The sequence below is a fragment of the Microtus pennsylvanicus genome, chromosome X (assembly GCF_037038515.1).
Source record: "Microtus pennsylvanicus isolate mMicPen1 chromosome X, mMicPen1.hap1, whole genome shotgun sequence".
NCBI lineage: Eukaryota > Metazoa > Chordata > Mammalia > Rodentia > Cricetidae > Microtus > Microtus pennsylvanicus.
In genome coordinates, this window is record NC_134601.1 from 111,310,322 (window position 1) to 111,329,100 (window position 18,779).

The 18,779-nt window shown below is 38.2% G+C and overlaps 1 protein-coding gene across 2 annotated transcripts; it reads right to left on the reverse strand.

The window, feature by feature from the left end:
- Positions 1-440: 440 nt before the first annotated feature.
- Positions 441-18,324, reverse strand: Prdx4 (peroxiredoxin 4). Of its 2 annotated transcripts, XM_075957994.1 has the most exons (7): positions 17,965-18,324; positions 14,731-14,848; positions 12,289-12,405; positions 10,642-10,764; positions 8,858-8,988; positions 5,802-5,836; positions 441-551 (listed from the first exon to the last, which is right to left on the reverse strand). In XM_075957994.1, exons 1-7 carry the CDS (start codon positions 18,212-18,214, stop codon positions 501-503), a joined length of 825 nt encoding a protein of 274 aa, XP_075814109.1. In that variant the 5' UTR covers positions 18,215-18,324; the 3' UTR covers positions 441-500. The 2 variants fall into 2 exon arrangements, with proteins under 2 accessions (XP_075814109.1, XP_075814110.1); XM_075957995.1 differs by lacking the exon at positions 5,802-5,836.
- Between the last annotated feature and the right edge of the window lie 455 nt (positions 18,325-18,779).

Below are 18,779 nucleotides of genomic sequence, written 5' to 3' on the forward strand. Positions count from 1 at the left end.
TGGATAATTTACCAGAGTTTCTTTCCTCATCTTACAATAAACAGTTGTGATAATAAAATGAAAACGTGTCAGGCCTCCTTAATACAGTGCCTGCCACATGGTATGGACGTCATAAATGGCAGTTATGTTGATTATAATTTTCGCTCAATTCATTATTTCTTACTTTAGAAAGGGATGCTAGCCTGGCGGAGGTGGGGTAAGCCTTTAATCCCAGCACTCTGGAGGCAGAAGCAGGAGGATTTCTGTGAGTTCGAGGTCAGCCTGGTCTACCAGAGCTAGTTCCAGGACAGGCTCCAAAGCTACAGAGAAACCCTGTCTCGGAAAACCAAAAAAAGTAAAGGGAATTCTATTTTATGTTTAATGTCTACATTCAATGATAGATAAGATTGGACTATGACATAGATTTTGAGAGTAACTAAGAAGTCACAATGGCAAGCCAACATGGTAACAGCACAGTGACCTTTATTGAGAAGGTCCAAACATCACAACTGAAGTATTTTTCAGTTCTGTTTGTCGAAATACTTCAGTTTTCCAGCTGGATCTGGGATTATCTGTTAAAAAAAAAGAAATCATTCATTTAAAAAATCCAAAGTACATTATAAAGAGTTTGGCCTTAATTACCCTACTCTTGACTAAGGAAGATGTAAGCATCTATTTTGTATTCTGAATCCAATTACGTATTATGTTCATGAAAACTGGAATTGTCCTATGTATAATCTCAGAAGCAAGTAATACATTTCCCTATGAATTAACAATATCTGTACCCGAGCAACCCAAATTTTGCTTTCAGCTCTTTTTTTGGTAGCCAAGCATTCATGGTGCATTTGAGCCAGAACAAATTAAACTGAAAGCATGGCAAGGAGATGATGTACTTTAAAATGTCTTTGGTTATTAGATGATATTATATAATAACCTGAAAAGGGGGCAGTGCATACATTAAGGGTTTATCAAATGAACTTTTAGAGGTTTTCGAGTACTGGGAGTTGAACCTAGGCCCTTTAACTGTTAAACAAGAACATTATCACTGAGGTGTATCTAAAACTTTGTTCAAAGTTTAGCTTTATTGAAATAGGACCCTACTGTATTTTTCCATCTTAGTTTTGAACTCCTGAACGTCTGCTCCTCCTACCTCAGCCTCCAAAGTAGCTGGGATTACAGTTTTATATCACAGAGCCTGGATCAGAATGCAATGTTTTATAATCTGAAACTGTGTAGTAATAAGGAGCGGCGGCGGGGCTGCGTCCCCAACACCCCAGCCGCCTGCTCCTTATTACTACAAACGGCGCCCAACGTGGACAACTGCTTCCACGTAAAGCCTGAGACAGCTTGGGAAGTAATTCTAGAACAAAATGAAAGCATTGTGCCTGGTTTCTTGGTAGCAACAATTTCTCTGGTCTACTTTGCTTGCTAGAGGCAAGCAAGCGCCTCATCTAAGAGAGGCTTCCTGACTCAGCTTTAGCTGCAAAACCCTGCGGCTCATTAAGAGGTCCTGCCACGAAACACTTAAACGGTGTTGATGAAAAGCTGAACACATGCTTTTCGGTTTTCAGCCATAGCAGGAAAAAAGCTGCGCCGTTTAAAAATGCCAGCTTTCTGGGCTGTCCTGCCAGGGCAAACTCTGACTCTTTTATGAAGGCGGTTCATGCAGTTTGCAAGCACAGGCTGCTGAAGCTCGCTTGCTAGCAGGGACCTTGGCAGTAAACATGGCTACAGCCAGTACGTCAGCCATGAGGCTGGAAAGCTAAGGAATGGACTGGATCCAGCCAGTAAAGCCACGCCTTTAGTCCTACTGAGATTGCTTGGTAAATTAAAGACTTATGTGGTCAGAAAAAGAGATATACAGTAAAGAGAGATTCAAAGACAGAGAAAATTTCTGAATGGTTTAAAGTGTGTTAAAAATATATGCAGACTAAAAGTTAAAATTCTTAAAGTAAACCTCTGTGACTTCAAGGTGTGGTAGCACACGCCTTTAATCCCAGTGCTTAAAAGGTAGAGACAAACAGATCTCTGTGAGTTCAAGGTGTAGTAGCAAACACCTTTAATCCCAATGCCTGGGAGGCAGAGACAGGCGGATCTCTGAGAGTTCAAAGACAGCCTGGTTTACAGGGTTATTCCAGGTCAAAGATATACGCTCAAAAAGCAAAATGTTAACCTAGGAATGTCACAGCTTAGATTCTTAAGCGCCTAGTGATTTAAAGGCGCAAATCAAAAGTGCTCCTGGATAGTAAAAAATTGCAGATTCACAATAGGACAGATTCAGACCACTAAATTGGTCACACTGTTGGATGAATGTACCATTAATATCGAGAATAAAATTAATGGTTTAAAAAAAAGGTAAAGTCTTTAAAGAGACAGAGTACAGATAGTTAAGAGATTAAAAGAAATAAAGAAAAATAAGCCACGTAAAAATGGAAAATTCACAGAGAGTCTGGATTATGTACATTGTGTTTTCTTTAAAATTTTTGACTGTGAAGGAGCTAAGTAGAGAGAGACATTTCATTATATGGGCTGCCAAGTGGAACCAGAACAGATATCATGAGGGTATGATTTCAGAATTTGGATCTAAGGATATGATACTTTGGAAAAGAGATTCTTTTTTTGTTTTCACAGAGGATCAGACCTTGTGGATTGCATTTATCCCAATATGGTATGATGGACCACGTCCTCCTGAAAGGTTGCGTGAACACCCTCAGAAAATTGCTTCGCTCAACTGCCAACTGAGATGAAACTAGCACACAGGTTATACCATGAAAGACCTAATTAACGACGCCCCCATTCAGCAGGAAGCAGTTTGGAGAGAAAAAACTGCGTCCATGTTCCCAAATATGGTTTATAAATGTTCTTTTACATTTAAAGGGGGATGATATAGACATGAATAATTTGCATTAGTATAGATTTTGCTTTATTGATAGAGATTTACGGTCAATTTTGTTATATGTATAAGTGTTTCTGATATTGATTAAGGTATTGTGATTGTGTAGTTCATTATTAAAATGTAATGTATAATTAGGAAATATAGGTTGTTGATGGATAATCATAAATAATAGTCAAGTTTGTAGTCATGTTAGTTAATATTTTCTAGATGTGCATAGATATATTTTAGATAGGTATTCTTCATATTTTTCAAAGATCATAGACTATGGCATTTTAAATGTTTTAATAACTTAGGACTTTTCATGACAATGAGACATGTCTGCTCCTGGCAGCACCAATGTACTTCAAGAGGAAGATGGGCATCGAAGAGGCTCGTTATGGAGTTTGATAGCCATTTGGGCAAGAAACTGCTCTTGCCTGGATTATTGCATAAACTGGACACAGAGAACCCACAGAGAGAGGACTACTGAACTTGCCTAAGGTGAGATGATCTTTCGGGGTTCCTGATTCATAAAGAGTCTGCGAGACATTCTGCAGGACACAACAGATAGTGACTGAACTGACTTTGAATTTTCCTGCTTTATGGAAATGTCTGCTGGATACCATGGGCCTGAAGGCTGAAGATGGATGCCCCAACGGTACAGAGGAACTTTGGGTGACTGTCCAGGCAGCGAGATGTCTCTGTCATTTCTAGAGTTTTAAAAGTTGCTTTTTTCTTATTTGCTTAGGTAGTATTGTATCTTTCTGGAGACTTTGATGGAGTTAAGAATAGTTAGTTATAGTTTTCCTTAGTTATGATAAAGATTATTGTAACTTTTACTTGATAACTGTTTCGTTATATGTAATTTTGCTATGTTAAAGTTAAAGCCTTTTTTTTGTTTAAACAGAAAAAGGGGAAATGATGGAGGAAGGTCATTGGCTAATAAAGGAACTGTCTTGGCCCATTTTATTGGTTAGGACATAGGTAGGTGGAGTAAACAGAACAGAATGCCGGGAGGAAGAGGAAGTGAGGTCAGACTCCACAGCTCTCCTCTAGGGAGCAGACACCTCAGGAGAGACGCCATGCCCCGCTCCCAGGCAGACACACGCGATGAAGCTCCGACCTAGAATCTTCCTGGTAAGACCGGTGCTCACAGATTATTAGAGATGGGTTGATCGGTATATCAGAATTAGCCAGTAAGGGCCAGAGCTAAAGGGCCAAGCAGTGATTAAATGAATACAGTGTCTGTGTAATTATTTCGGGGCATAAGCTAGCCGAGCCGGCGGCTGGGGTGTTGGGGACGCAGCCCTGCCGCTCTAATTACTACAAAAGGAACAAAAGATACCAGGACAGACAAGATTGTAAATAATTCAGTGAATGAGCACTCTGAAAGGAAAAGAAATTCCTGCAAAAAGAATCTTAAGATGATGTACATTTATGCTACCTTGAGCACTAGATATATTAAATGATAAATATGCATAAGGTGGTTTATATTTGGTTGATTGTACAGGCTTACACATATAACTTTGAATCAGGGGTTTAAAAAGCATTTCTCCTTTAAGATAGTAGCAATTTCATATGCAGGTGCATAACAAACCACCTGTGACAAAAATAACATTCCAGGTATATTCTGAGTATTCAGTTCCCAAATGATTAGTGAAAACTCCCCAAAACAGATCCAGTAGAATTATGATAGAATAAATATTATACATTTCAGGAAATATGCTATCTATGATATTAACTTTTAGAGGACATAAACTTCTTTAAGAATTTGGTGGAGGCCATGGATTTACAGGAAAAATGTGCATGTGATAGCATATACTGTATTTAATTTTATTGACAAAAATAATTGCATGTATTTCTGGGTTTGTTCCTTCTTTCAACAGGCACTTACTGAGCACCTGCTTTATGACAATTATTTATACAATTTCAAACAGTATGCACAAATGAATTAGGTATCTATTGTCCCTTGTCTTAAGACTGTGTATTCTGGCATTTTAGACTGTTAGGGTTCTTAAAAACAGGTTGATGGGATGGATAGTGAGTGGGGATTGTATGAAGCGCAGTGTAAAACCTTTGAAGATGACATCTAGCTGAACTATGAGTGAAGAGGAAGAGCTAGCCAACCACACAGAGGCCAATACAGAAAGAACATCAAAGGGGTTGGCAAGATGGCTCAGCGGGGAAAAGCCCTTAACATGCAAAGCCCTAAGGCATGATCCACTTTCAAAAAGAGAAGAGTACATCTGAAGACTTTCTCCGTTTTGAGAAAATTCATTCCTTCCTTCCTTCCTTCCTTCCTTCCTTCCTTCCTTCCTTCCTTCCTTCCTTCCTTCCTTCCTTTCCTCCAATATTCTTTTCCTAACTACCGTTTGATTCTCAGAAGATAAAAATCTGAAAGATTTTAGACATTATTTAAGAAAAGACATACGCAAGTTTCCAAGTCATTCTAGCCAAAGGCTACTTCCAGGACTGTTCATAAGGTGTACCAGTATCCCTAAGAGAGGAAGTCTATGTGTTTGAATCTTTCTTTTAACACCATTAGCATCAGTGTTCATTAAAACCAGATTTTCTTCAAACGTTTCTCCTCTGAGAGCTTTGCTCGGGATAGTTTCCTTGGCTCACAATATAGGAAGAAAATTCATATGCATCTATAAGGTTTTTCTCCTATATATCTACATTGCCCTTTTGGTTCTCCATCTTTTTAAAACAGTGCATTTCTCTGGACAGTTAGCCTTAAAAATCACAATATAATCCATATTAAGACTTCTCTACTTTATCTGCTCTCCCACCAGCCCAGGGAATGTCTGCAGCATGATTTATTCCTAACCATGATACCTTCGTTTCGGGAATCAGGACAGTCTGAATATAAGGACAGATTACATTAAAGCTGGCATACATTTTTGACTCTGGCCAAGCCTTTAACAACAAAATCAACATGACTTACTGTTTCACTACCAGGTTTCCAGCCAGCAGGGCAGACTACAAGGAACAAAAATAAGAGGCAGTTAAAAACAATTTAATTTTTTTAACAACTCCTGAACCTGTTTCCATATTAAAGAAAAATCATATTAAACAATGCAGACAAGCAAGCCCTTGTCTCTTATTAGCTTGTCTGCTAGTACTAAAGAATTTTATTCATTTACTTTATTAGAAGGCAGCTTATCTATTTTAATTTTACAAATTATATGTACTTACAGATAAAATACGAAAAATAAACTAGATACCTATACTAAAATTGGAAGATCATGGAATTTGATGCACTAGAAACCCTAGGTGGGGCATCCTCTTGAGTTTATATATGCGACCAATAAGATTATCTGGCTTAGACCCTATTATATTGCATGCCCCTGCCAAGGTGTGCTGTTTGTCAACAGACTTTAGAATGTGCTGAGCCATGGACTTAGCTATATTTTCTATACTCCCAAATCTAGTTAAAGTATACATTTCTGGGTTCCCGGTAAGGTAGATATATGCATATATTGTGGGATTATTAGATCAAACTAATTAACATGTGTCTCACCTCACATAACTCATTGTTTTTAAAGTAAGGTCACTTAAAATCTCTCAGTTGCTGGAGAGCTGGCCCAGTGGTTGAGTGCATACTGCTCATCAGAGGACCTACCTGAGTTTGGTTCCCAGCATCTATACCATGTGGATCACAACCACCTATAATTTTGATGTCAGGGGATATAACTTCTGGCCTCTGTAGGAATGTGGACATACACTCACAGAGACATATTAACTGACACAAATGCGCATTTTAATAAGATCTACTCTCAGCAATTGCAGTTTCACATTTTTTTTCTAAGACAGTGTCTCACTGTGTAGTTGTGGCTGGCTTGGAACTCACCATGTAAGTCTGGCCGGTCTTGTGTTTACAGACTTCCACCTATCTCTGCCTTCCATGTGTTGGGGTAAAAGTGAGACCCACCACACTCAGCTCAGCAATCACATTGTAAAAGTATATACAACATGCTTTACTTTAGCAAAACATGACTGTTTTCTATTTAGTTACTGCTGAAACCTGTGAAGGATGAACTGATAGATTATTGGTGTGATGCTGAGTAATCCTAAGGATTACATTAATTCAAAAAGCTAAATCAGAATAACAGCATTGTTTGTCATAGCCCGAATCTGGAAAACAACCTAAATGTCTGTCCACCAAAGAATGGATAAGGAAAATGTGGTACATCTACACAGTGGAGTACTACACAGCAGAAAAAAATAACAACATGTTGAAATTAGCAGGCAAATGGATGAAGCTAGAAAACATCATACCGAGTGAGGTAACCCAGACCCAGAAAGGCAAATACCATATGTACTCACTCATAGGTGGCTTTTAGACATAAAGTAAAGAAAACCAGCCTATAAATCACAATCCCAGAGAACCTAGATAACAATGAGGACCTTAAGAGAGACATACATTGATCAAATAAATCTACATGGGAAGTAGAAAAAGACAAGATCTGAGTAAATTGGGAGTCTGGGGACAATGGGAGGGAGGTGAAGGGGAGGACAGAGGAAGGGAGGGGACCACAGAAAAATGTAGGGTTCAATAAAATCAATAAAGTAATAATTAAAAGGGAGACAAAAAAAGAAATGGCATGACCATAAGCTACTTGGGAGGAAATGATTTTTTCCACTTCCTCTTTCACATCACAGCCCATGTTTGAAGAAGTCAAGGCACGAACTAAAGCAGTGGCCATGGAAGAGTGCTGCACTGGCCTGTTCCCCATGGCCAGCTCAACTTGCTTTTTAAAACAGCACCCACGACTACCTGCTCAAGGGCACCACTACTAACATTTACTTTGGTCCTCCCACACCAATCATTAATCAAGACAATATCCCACAGACTCACCTACAGGTCAACCCAATGGAGGCACTTTCTCAAGTGAGTTCATTACAAAACAATAATAAAACAACTAAGTAGCTAAATATAAGGATGAAATATATAATAAAATCTACATTACTAACTATTGCCAGTTGGTACTACATTTTAATAGATCTATAATTTTTAAAATTCTAGGAGAAATATTTTTACGTTTACCTAAAGGGACTATGCAAATAAGGAATGTATTTGTATCTCGTTATAGTTAGCAGAAGATGGTAGTGATATTTGGATATATCATTTAAATTAAGAATTTTGCTTGGTAAAATAAATCTAAGTTGAAAACCATAATCAGAGTATGTGTAAAGCATTCAAATTATATTAAGGATAAGAAATTAAATTATGCCTCTGCCCATTACACACAAGCACACATAAAAATTAAAAAAAGAAGGATACACAGGAGGTCGAAGGCCCCACCAAGGGTCCCATTACTGTTGTTTTGCTCCATGGACAAAATGTCAAACTGCCTTCTAACAATGTCTCATGTTTACACACATAGGTAGTGCTGCTCTCAAGTCTTCATCTGAAAAACTACTTTTTGTAGTTGATGCAGTTAACGCATAGATTCGTAACTTGTCAAAGGGCTGAGAATAAGTGACTGTTTAGGACTGCGCCCTAAAGAAGACATCTATCTCCAAGAATCAGGGAACATGTTGGAAGATGGACAAGAACAGCGTATGAGGAGGAATGTTAGGAAACTATGTCTTCTGGACATGCACTTTTACTCACGATTCCAGCACTTGGCTTTACCTGCACAAGACGGGCCTATCGACATTCTAGCAGGGGTAAGGGGAGGGCAACATAAGCCCTACTTCTCGCTGGGCCATTTGATGGGGGAGGGAGCATCAATTTCTTCAGTGGTATAGCTACTACATAAGTTGCCCATGGTTCAGAAAATAACCCCACCTCTACTCATACTCATGCAAGCAACCCTGATTAACTCCATGGGTGACAAACAGAAACCCAAACTTAGGAGGGATTTTAGTAGAAAGAAGACTTTTGTTGGGAGAAGTAGATAATAGGGTAATGAGGGGGTGAAAAAAACCCAAAATTCATTATAAACATGCATGATACTGTCAAATAAAATATAAGGTTTTAGACAAGAAAGGCACCTTCTCCATGCTTGTCAGTATACTGGAAGGCTTGAACCAAACGCAGTGTCTCGTCCACTGATCTACCCACAGGAAGGTCATTCAGAGTAATCTGCCTCAGGACTCCTTTGTCATCAATAATAAAGAGGCCTCTGTAAAATACAGGGATGGTAAAAGTGATTCCATTTCTTCTCAGTTAAGGTAAGTATTGTGCTGTACAGAGTCAGCAGTACCACCCTATTGCCACATACACTCCTGTCCCCCATAGTAGACGCTTTTGGATTATCACTGTTAAATCATAGTTTGAAATTTCTGTTTTGAGGAACTGGAGAGATAGCTCAGCAGTTAAAAGGACATACTGGTCTTACAGAATACTCAAGTTCAATTCCCAGCCGCGTCCTTAGGGTGCTCATAACTGCCTTCACCTCCACTTACAGGTATGTTACCTTTTTCTGAAGGTACATTCCTTCACAGAGATAAACATACATACATTAATTTTGAAAATCTGTTTTTGGATGAGGGGTCCTTTCCATCTTTTAGGATTTATAACCAGGTAATGGAGGTGTTTAACCCTTCCTTGTGAGTCTCTAGGCAGTTAATGGTTGTTTTCTTCTGCCACTGATGAGGTGCCCATGGTCCTATAAACCACCCTAATCAAATTCACTGGAACACATACGTGTCAATAAAGACATGAAGATAGATGGATTAGGAGAGAATCAGCAGGAATGGGACAAAAGAGTATAATGGGGAGTTAAGTATGATCAAGACACTGTCACTATCTACATGTATAAAAATATAATGAAATACAATATATATATATATATATATATATATATATATATATATATATATATAGTATGTTTTTTAAAAAAACTTTATCTGGTGGCCCATATCTTTGTTCCCAGCACTGGGGAAGCAAAGGCAAATAGATCTTTGTAAGTTGAAAGTCAGTCAATTCCAGGCTAGCCAAGTAAGTCTCTTTCAAAAAATAAACAATCCCTCCCTTTTAAGGGAAAAAAACCCCTTAATCTGACTTTAAATAATCCCAATTCTTGGGGGAGTAGAGGCAGGAAGATTAGGTGTTCAAGGTCATCTGTAACTATGTAGTTCAAAACAAGGCCAGCCTGGGCTAAGACCTTGTCTCAAAAAAAGCTATCTGTCGAAATCAAAGGGCAAATTCCGTGTTAGGTAATATTACTCAATAAGTGTTCAACAACTTTTAACTTTTTAATGCTCAAATTGCCCTTTTATCAAAGAATTCTATTTGTACTTACTAGTTTATATACAAGCTACCAGCCTGGTCTATAGAGTGAGTTCCAGGACAGCCAGAACTACACTCTGTCAAAAATCAAAACTCAGAAAGCTGAAAAGGCTGCTGGATACGATCCTGCCTTAGTCTTTCCAAAGATACAGGTGTGCAAAGTACTAAGTATGCTTTAGAAAAGCATTACTAGAGCCAGTTCAGATAAAAAGAAAACAGGAAGAATAATGGGGTCAGGAGACCCAGATACAAGTCTGGTCGCTGTTATTAACTTACTTTCTAACTGTGATTCCATTTCTAGTCATCCACACATCTGCTTATTTTATTTGTAAACAGAGAGGTTGTTGAAGCCCTCTAGCTTTAACAGTGTGCAACTCTAGTTTAAATAGGGCATCAACAGTTTAAAGACTATTTACAACGTTCCTGCAAATAGAGCAAAGATATTTTTGATCAAAGTATCTATCTTCTAACTCTGAAGTATCACTTATTTCTAGGAAGATGATAAATGTTCTTGGAGTTTTTTCAAAATGTTAATCACAGGTACCTAAGAGTGTGGCCTGAGTCCTCGAGGTATACACCATAGTCCTTTGAGATCTGATGGTTCAGGTCCGAAAGAAGTGGAATCCTTATTGGTCCCAGCCCTCCCTGTCTTCGAGGAGTATTAATCCTGTAACAGACAGAACATCAGCCCTCAGATATAAATGACATATTAAAAATCAACTCTTTCCACACATGAAAGTACATAAATACAGGTATATACATATACTCCCTTTATAACAAAAAACAGGCTACTGTACTTTCTATTTTCATGCTTTTTTTTCCACTAGGTAGTATATCCACATCCTTTAAGTACTAAATGTTGATACACATAGCATTTTTAATGTATGAAATACCATATCTTATAGATCCCTATTGACAGACATAAAACTGACTATTTTTCTTTAGGTCTGCTGCACTCATTCTGACATGTCTGTAGAAACCTTTGCTAGTATTTGTATAAAACTTATCTGTTTAAAAACAGAGCCCCAATTTCCCAGAGAAAACAACACTGGAGGCCTGGAAAAATGGCTTGGTGATTAAGTGCCCTATTTGCTCTTCCAGGGGTCCTTAGTTTAATTCCCAGCACCCACATGTTGGCTCACAATCACCTATAATGAGATCTGATGCCCTCTTCTGGCATGCAGGTGAACATGCACATAGAGCATGCACATATAAATAATAAATCTTAAAAAATACCACCTAAATTATATGAAAGTTTTCCCTTAGTTTACATGCATTTTAACCGTAGAAAGATTCAAAATCATTACAAAAATAATAAAGCAAATGAACAAGAAGATTTAATATTCTTCTATACTTACAATTATAGCTCTCCAACCAATTGAACTTTGTCCTGTATACTATTCAACATTTTAATGGGTCTATACAAATTGCCAGTGAGGAAAAACACTTGTGCATGTATTTATGAGTTCAATGAATTGAACATTACATTTTAAAAATCAAAAGAATTCTCAATAATCTTCACCATGTGAAAAATTTTCAGCCCAACACGACTGACATTATTCAAAACTCATATATCCATACACTTTTCAGATTTTGAGACATGTTGCTCAGCTGCTCTCCAGGAATGCTGAACCTTAAGCTATGTCTGAGTGCCATTTCTTCACACCTTTAGTAACATTGAGGTTTTTCCTTCAATCTAGGCCAATGAGACAAGTTGAAATGGCATATCTTGTCATTTTAATTAGCAGTTCTTTACAGTTTGTTAGATAAAATATCTTCTCAGGATAATACATTTTTACAAGTTACTTTCAGCAACAATTTTTTGTTTTTGGATTTTGAGACAGGATCTTACTTTGTAGCCTGCATTGACCCTGATCTCACAGAGATCCTTCTCTTTCAGCCACACTAGTCTAAAATTAATTCTTTTAATATTTATTTATTTATTTAGTATACAATATTTTGTCTGTATGCCAGCCCCTCTAAAATTAATTTTTAAAAATGACTGCTTTTTGAAAACTATAAAAACTAATGACTGAGCTAACACAGTCATAACTATGTAACAGAAGTGTTTTAATTTTTCTTCACACTAAGGATACCCAAATTATTATAACATTAACATATTAAGAGCATCTGCACATGACTAGGAAATAAATCTACTCATTTTATCCCAGACTTAAAGCAGAACACTGACCAGGCCAGGTGGGTAAACTGAGAGTCAACAGAGCATGCCACCACTTCAGTATTTATAGATCTGAATTCTTCAATTCGGTCACCAAAAGCGATGATTTCAGTTGGACATACAAAGGTGCTGAAAGTTGAAAAAAGAAAACAAGTGAGTATTCTCAAATAAGCATACACCTATATTTTCAAACCAGCGTTTGTTTATTATAAACACTTTTGAGTATATAAAAACATACCTTAAGGAGACAGCAGATAAATGAGTTTTCTCCAGCTGAAATTCTAAGACAGTATTTAATTAAATATTCTAAACAAATTTTGAGTTTTCAATTGCTTTTCAACCAATTTTCTTTTTGTATTTTAATTGATCAGTGTGTGAGCAATGCTTCCTTCTTCCTCCCAACAGCATCCCCATTTCATAAGCTTTCAATATTTTGTAGTATAGTGTGTTACAGATTTCAAGGGATCTAAGTTATATTTATATCATTTTGCTTGTTTTTCTTATTCCTATGGGCTAGCCTCCTCTACATGTAACTTACAGATGAGGCAATGCTCTTTAGTCCTACCTTCTGCTTCTGGATAGTTTTTCTTTCACCTTGTGTTCCAGCCCCATGTAAAATACACCTGGGGTAATATAAAATTTTAGCAGAACAGTTGAGAAGACATTATTCCAGGCAGTATTTCTTTTAAAAGTTTTCTTATCACTTTATGAGTGTTTTGCCTGCATGTATGTCTGTGTAACATGTATGTGCTTCGTACCTGAGGAGGTCAAAAGAGAGTATGAGGTCCCATGGAACTGGAGTTACAGAGGGTTGTAAGAGTCTATGTGGGTGCTGGGAATTAAGCATGGATCATCTGAAGAATAGCCAGTGCTCTTGACTGCTAAGCCATTTCTCCAGCCTGACTGGAGAGTAATTTTTCAAACTATGGTTAAACTAATTTAGTGAGCTGGAACCAATGTTAAAATATAAAAATGACAATACATTATACATAATGAGGATAGTTATTTATTAAACATATATAAAAATGCACATGTCTATCTTCAGTAGTGATATTCAATCTTGAAGCTAGGTTTTGACCTTGAATTTTCAGAAAGGGACCACTTGGGAGAGCCAAATTGGAGAGGAATTTGGGAAGGTGGTTATTTACCACTTTGTATGGAAGTTTTTCAGTATTTTGACATCAAGCATGGCTGAGCTTGGGCTGAGAATGAATGTTACCCTTTGTACATATCGATGTGTATTGGGTGGCAATGAAATATGTAATTCTTAATGTATGGGTTATGGCCCAAAAGATTGAAAAACATGGATCTAGGGAAAAAGTTTCTACTTGAGTTCAATAGTGGATTTAAAAATAATTCAGTTGTTCAAACACAGAACTGCCATGTGCAAACAAATAGTTCTAACTGTCCCCGATAAACTGGGTGACAAAACATTCTTTCATCCAGTATTTTCTAAAAAGGTTAATGGTAGATTCTACCTTCTTTCTTATTATCTCAAGAAATCTACTTCTGAATTCCATTAGAAATTAACTTATTCTTTTAGTTAATAGAGCCAGAGCATAGGCTTATTAGAGAGATAACTTCTTTTGGGTTTAAAGCCCCAATTTTATTAGAATTCTTTCCACTTGGCTTAGTACTGAAGGGTTGGCAAACTTTGTTCTACTGGTCATATCGTGCTTTTTAGTGGTGAAATTTCTCTGCAGCAAAACAGCAATCATGCATGTATATTTTACCTATAGGAATAAGGGACAGCAGCACAGAGATAACAAGATTAAAATCTCTTACTCTTCTTTGTCCTATAGAGAAAATGCTAATTCCTGGCTAACAATGTTTAGAAATGAATTTAATTCTCAACTATATTGTTCTAGATTCATCTTATTGGACAAAGAAACGTACAATGACATAATTAAAGGGACCTTTTTGCTGTTTTTTATAACACCCCCAAAAAATTGAAATAGAAAAAAATACGAGGTTGATATAACTAATTCTCTCTTTGTTGCTTTCTTTTTACTCTTTTCATGAATAAGGCAATCTCAGAATTGTATGTTTCAAAATAAACTCCTTGATGTGCATAACTACAAGACAATTTATGACTGACTTTATGGTCATCCAAAAAATGCTGTCAGAACTGCTACAATCAAAAAGTATTACTATATATATTAAATAGATATTACAATGTACAAATCTCAGGAAAATAATACAGCAAATAAAGATAGAAAAGCCTTTAAAGCAAACAGAACTATGTATTAACTCTTGCATTAGCTACTAGCTAAAATATTATCAGTCTATTTTCTTGCCTTTGTGACTCAAATATGTGGTAGATATTACCTTTTTTCTCTCAGCTTGCCTTATTAAAAGAACCATCAGCTGAAAAACAAATTCTGTTTGTTGTCCTTGGATAACAAATGACAAAGACTGGCATTTAACTAGTGATTACTTGCATGTATTACTTACAAATCAAGTGGGTAGAAGAAAAAAACCAAGTATTTCCCACGATAGTCAGTCAGTTTGAGCTCCTTGAATTCTCCGTTTATCACAGCTGTTCCTTCCCAATAAGGTGCTGGCTTGGAGACTAAGAAAGAAAAACATAATCTTCTATAACACAGAAAGTTGTTTGAATGGCAAAGGACAGCTTTAGAAAAACACTGAAAATTGAGGCTTCTAAAGCATTAGACTTCACTGGCAGCCTGGAAGCTTACAGACTTCTGAGAACTTGGAACAATAACTTACTGTTAGACGATATAAGATGCATAGAATTATAAAGGAAGCCAACTTCCCTGAAATGCAACATATATGCATTTAAAAAGCTGGTGATGTAGTAACAGCTGTGTGTTCATTCCCAACACCTTCAAGGTGCAAGATGTGGGGGTGATCCTATAACTCTGTAAGATAACTTTTGACAGGATTCCTGTAATAGCTATCACCCAGCATGAGAAAGTCTGTGTCCCAATGGGTAACAGGTACTAGCAAGTACTTCAGGAGAGAGAGTGAGTCGTCGCCCACAACTGTGATAGGAGGAAATGCTAAGTTTCAGCTGGGTGCTCGTGAAAAAAATACTTGTATATATAGAATTTTTTCTGGTTACTATAATTATTAACACACATTAACTGAATGAAATTAGAAAAATGTTTCTGCCCATGACCACAAAGCCTTACATTTTATCCTTGTACTAAACCCTACTGGCTACTTCAATTACAGCTCCTTCAAGTTATCCCAGATTATGGGAGGGATAGTTTTCCTAGAAAACTTTCAGAAAGGAGACACCCCTCACTCCTTTGAACAGGTTTCAAGTGACCTGATGCAAATTCAATAGTGCTGCTTAAGGGCATGCTGACACTTTAGCTAGTACCCTTTGATAATTATGTACCTTCAGGCTGTTGACACATTCAAATAACACTTTTAAAACCATTATATATACTGAGATCAATACTTGCTTCCAAGTTGAACTATAGTTTTTAGAATCAAGCCTTTATAATTCTACATAAAAGCCAGCATTAATAGTTGTTCTACAGAGACAAAATGAAAATCAATTTCTTAGTGAAGTTAATATATAACATGTGATTTCTTATCTTCAGACAGAACTACATAATATAAATAATCCTGGTCTTACTTAAAAAAAGCCAGAAGACATAATCTGAAATCTGCTAAAGTTTGTATATTTTATATTCATTACTTCAAATGCTTAACTAAGAACGAGGTTATAATAATTGTAAGGACCTGTTATAACACTCCTTAAGGATTTTACACAGACAGACAATCATGTCAGGAAAAGAAATCTTGCTTTGAAAACTGATGTTTGCAAATGTTTGGCTTTGATTGAGTAACTGTAGTTATTTTGGTAAGATTTTTAAATAAAATTCCAAAAGCAGCCCTCTTTACCTATTAAAAACAAAACAAAAACCATGGTGATGCACATCTTTAACCCCAGCATTCAGGAGGCATAGGCAGGTGGATCTCTGAGTTTGAAGCCAGCGTGGTCTACTAAATGAGTTCCAGGACAGGCAGGGCTATATAGAGAGATCCTGTCTCAACCAAACAAACAGCAATGTCTTAAATGCATTAGCATATGATTCTGGTAAACAGAGTAACGAAGACAATTTTAAATCCCCTTTCTATCATCAGTTTAACTACTGTTAACATTTTGATCTTTCCCTCTTTCCAAACAGAAATCTGGGTCACGGTACACATCTTTTTCTCTCACTGAAAATGTAAATTATGACATTTTTATGTTATTAAAATATTTGAAAAAATAGCCTTAATTGCTCTATAATATCCCCTTTTATGAATAAAAATACTCATTTTCTCCAATTTTAGATCAGCCTGTATATGATACAGATATCTAACAATTACATAAAAATTTGAAAGATTTTTGGTAAACAGAAAGCTACTATAACTACCAGTTTTTTTTCTTTTTTACTTCCAAATACAGCTTTGGAATGGCTTTGTTTCCAACAGGAAGCATATTTGAGTAAATACATTTCAGAATATCTTCCTCAGGCAAGTGAAATCAATGGGACTTGGAAATATTATTGTTTTAAAGCAAAAACTGGCTTTCTAAAACAGTCCCAAAGTAGTTCTACTATGAAACTACAAAAGTTGAAGGAGGTAAAACAGCCTTTCTCCTTCATTGCATGTGGTAGCAACATGGCATTATCTCTGGAGGTTCAGAACTGGGGAACAGCCAGGTGTCGTGGGCACATCTGTAAACTTGGCTCTCTGCAATGAAGCACGAGTTTGAAGCCATTCTGTCAGATCTGTCCGGACCCTATACTCAAAAAGCAGGCCACAAACAAGCAAGTCTAACTATTTTTCCACCAAACACTAGGACATAATGTGTTGCAACAACCAAAATTCAAACATACACGTACAGAATGTCAAATAATCCCTAGAAGAAGGCTAGGGAAAAGCCAGTAAGACACGGGCTTTGTCTGGATGCTCTGGTCACTTCTTTTTGGCAGTCTTAATATCCAGATGCAGCAGGCCTCGACTTTCTCAGTGTCTACTTAGTCTGACGTGTCTTTTCTGAGAGTGGCCACTAGCTTTAAACACTGGACAGAAAGACAAATAATGAAAAGCCCAGTTGGCAGTACCATCAACCCAATAAACCCAATTGTACCACTTTCACTCAAAACCCCAGTTTCCCTCCAAAATACCCTATAATAGTCTTCATTTTTTTTAGAAATATCAATATCCACTAACTGTACATATTTTGGGGAGATGACTTTCAACAAAAATCTTTGTAAGTTACAAAAAAGTTTGACCTTCTGAACATTTTGTTTAGCCACTTCCCTGCTTAATCAAACTCTCTGTGAATCATTATTCAACTTCTCAATGAACTCTCTTCCCTGGAACAGACAGGGCTGCTGCAGGCATTTTCGGACATTTAAGAAAGTCTTTTAGTTTGCACAACATCCTCCAAGCCTGCAAGCCCGGGACTAGGAACACCCCCATTTGTGGCTTTAGGGGTAACCGCTACCTCTCCCGAAATCTGATCAGAGGAAACCATCTTTCTTCACACCAGGAACCCATCCTCACACCCACAAAGGCAACGGGGTGGACCCAGAGCTCTGAGGCAGCCTTGGGGGAGCGGCCCAACTCCAGCCCCACCCTTCCGTAGCATCCACAAAAAGGGTCTAAGTATTCCCGAGTTTTTCCCCATTCACCCAACCTCCGCAGGGCACCACCTACTCTTGGCTTTGCTTAGATGCAGGGAGTGATCTGCGACGGAAACCCGGGACACCTCTCCCGGGTACACTTGTCCACCAGCATAGAAGTGGCACTCATTTTCCCGGGTCCGGAACCGCTCCTCCGACTCCAAGCCCTGCAGACCTTGGGTCCGCAACAGAAACAGCAGCAGCAGCGGCAGGATCAGCACCACCTTTCGGGTCCAGCGACGGGACGGAGTAGTCGAGTCCAGCAGCTTGGACTGCGCCTCCATGACCGAGCGAGCGCGAAAACACGTCCCCCAGCTTAAGCTTGGAGTCCCCCGCCGCCAAGCGGCTAAAACGGCGCGCAAGAGACCACGCGAACCAGGGCGCGGCCTCGCGAGACTTGCTCCGCCCCACTCCGCCCCCCTGCCACGTGGGCGCAGGCCCCGCCCCGCACCCCCACGAGTTTCTGCGCCTGCGCCACACAGTGGTCCAACCAAGCAGAACTGTTTTCCTAGCTTATCAAAGGCGTCTTTCAGGGTGGGGATGGGGTGGGGGTGAGTGGCGACCCAAGTGCCCGTGTGCTTCCACGTCCATCACTATAACAGAGCTTCCCTACCCCTCACTCCATCTCTTTAGAAGTTCAAGTAACCTATATGCTTGTGAACGACTGGCAATATATACTTTTCGTTATTTCAAGACACGGTTTCTCTGTGTGGCCATGGCTGTCCTGGAACTCACGCTGTAGACCAGGCTGGCCTCGAACTCACAGAGCTCTGCCTGTCTCTGACTCCTGGGTGCTGGGATTAAAGGTGTGGGCCACCACGGCCTGGCTGCAATTAATACTCTAGTTAA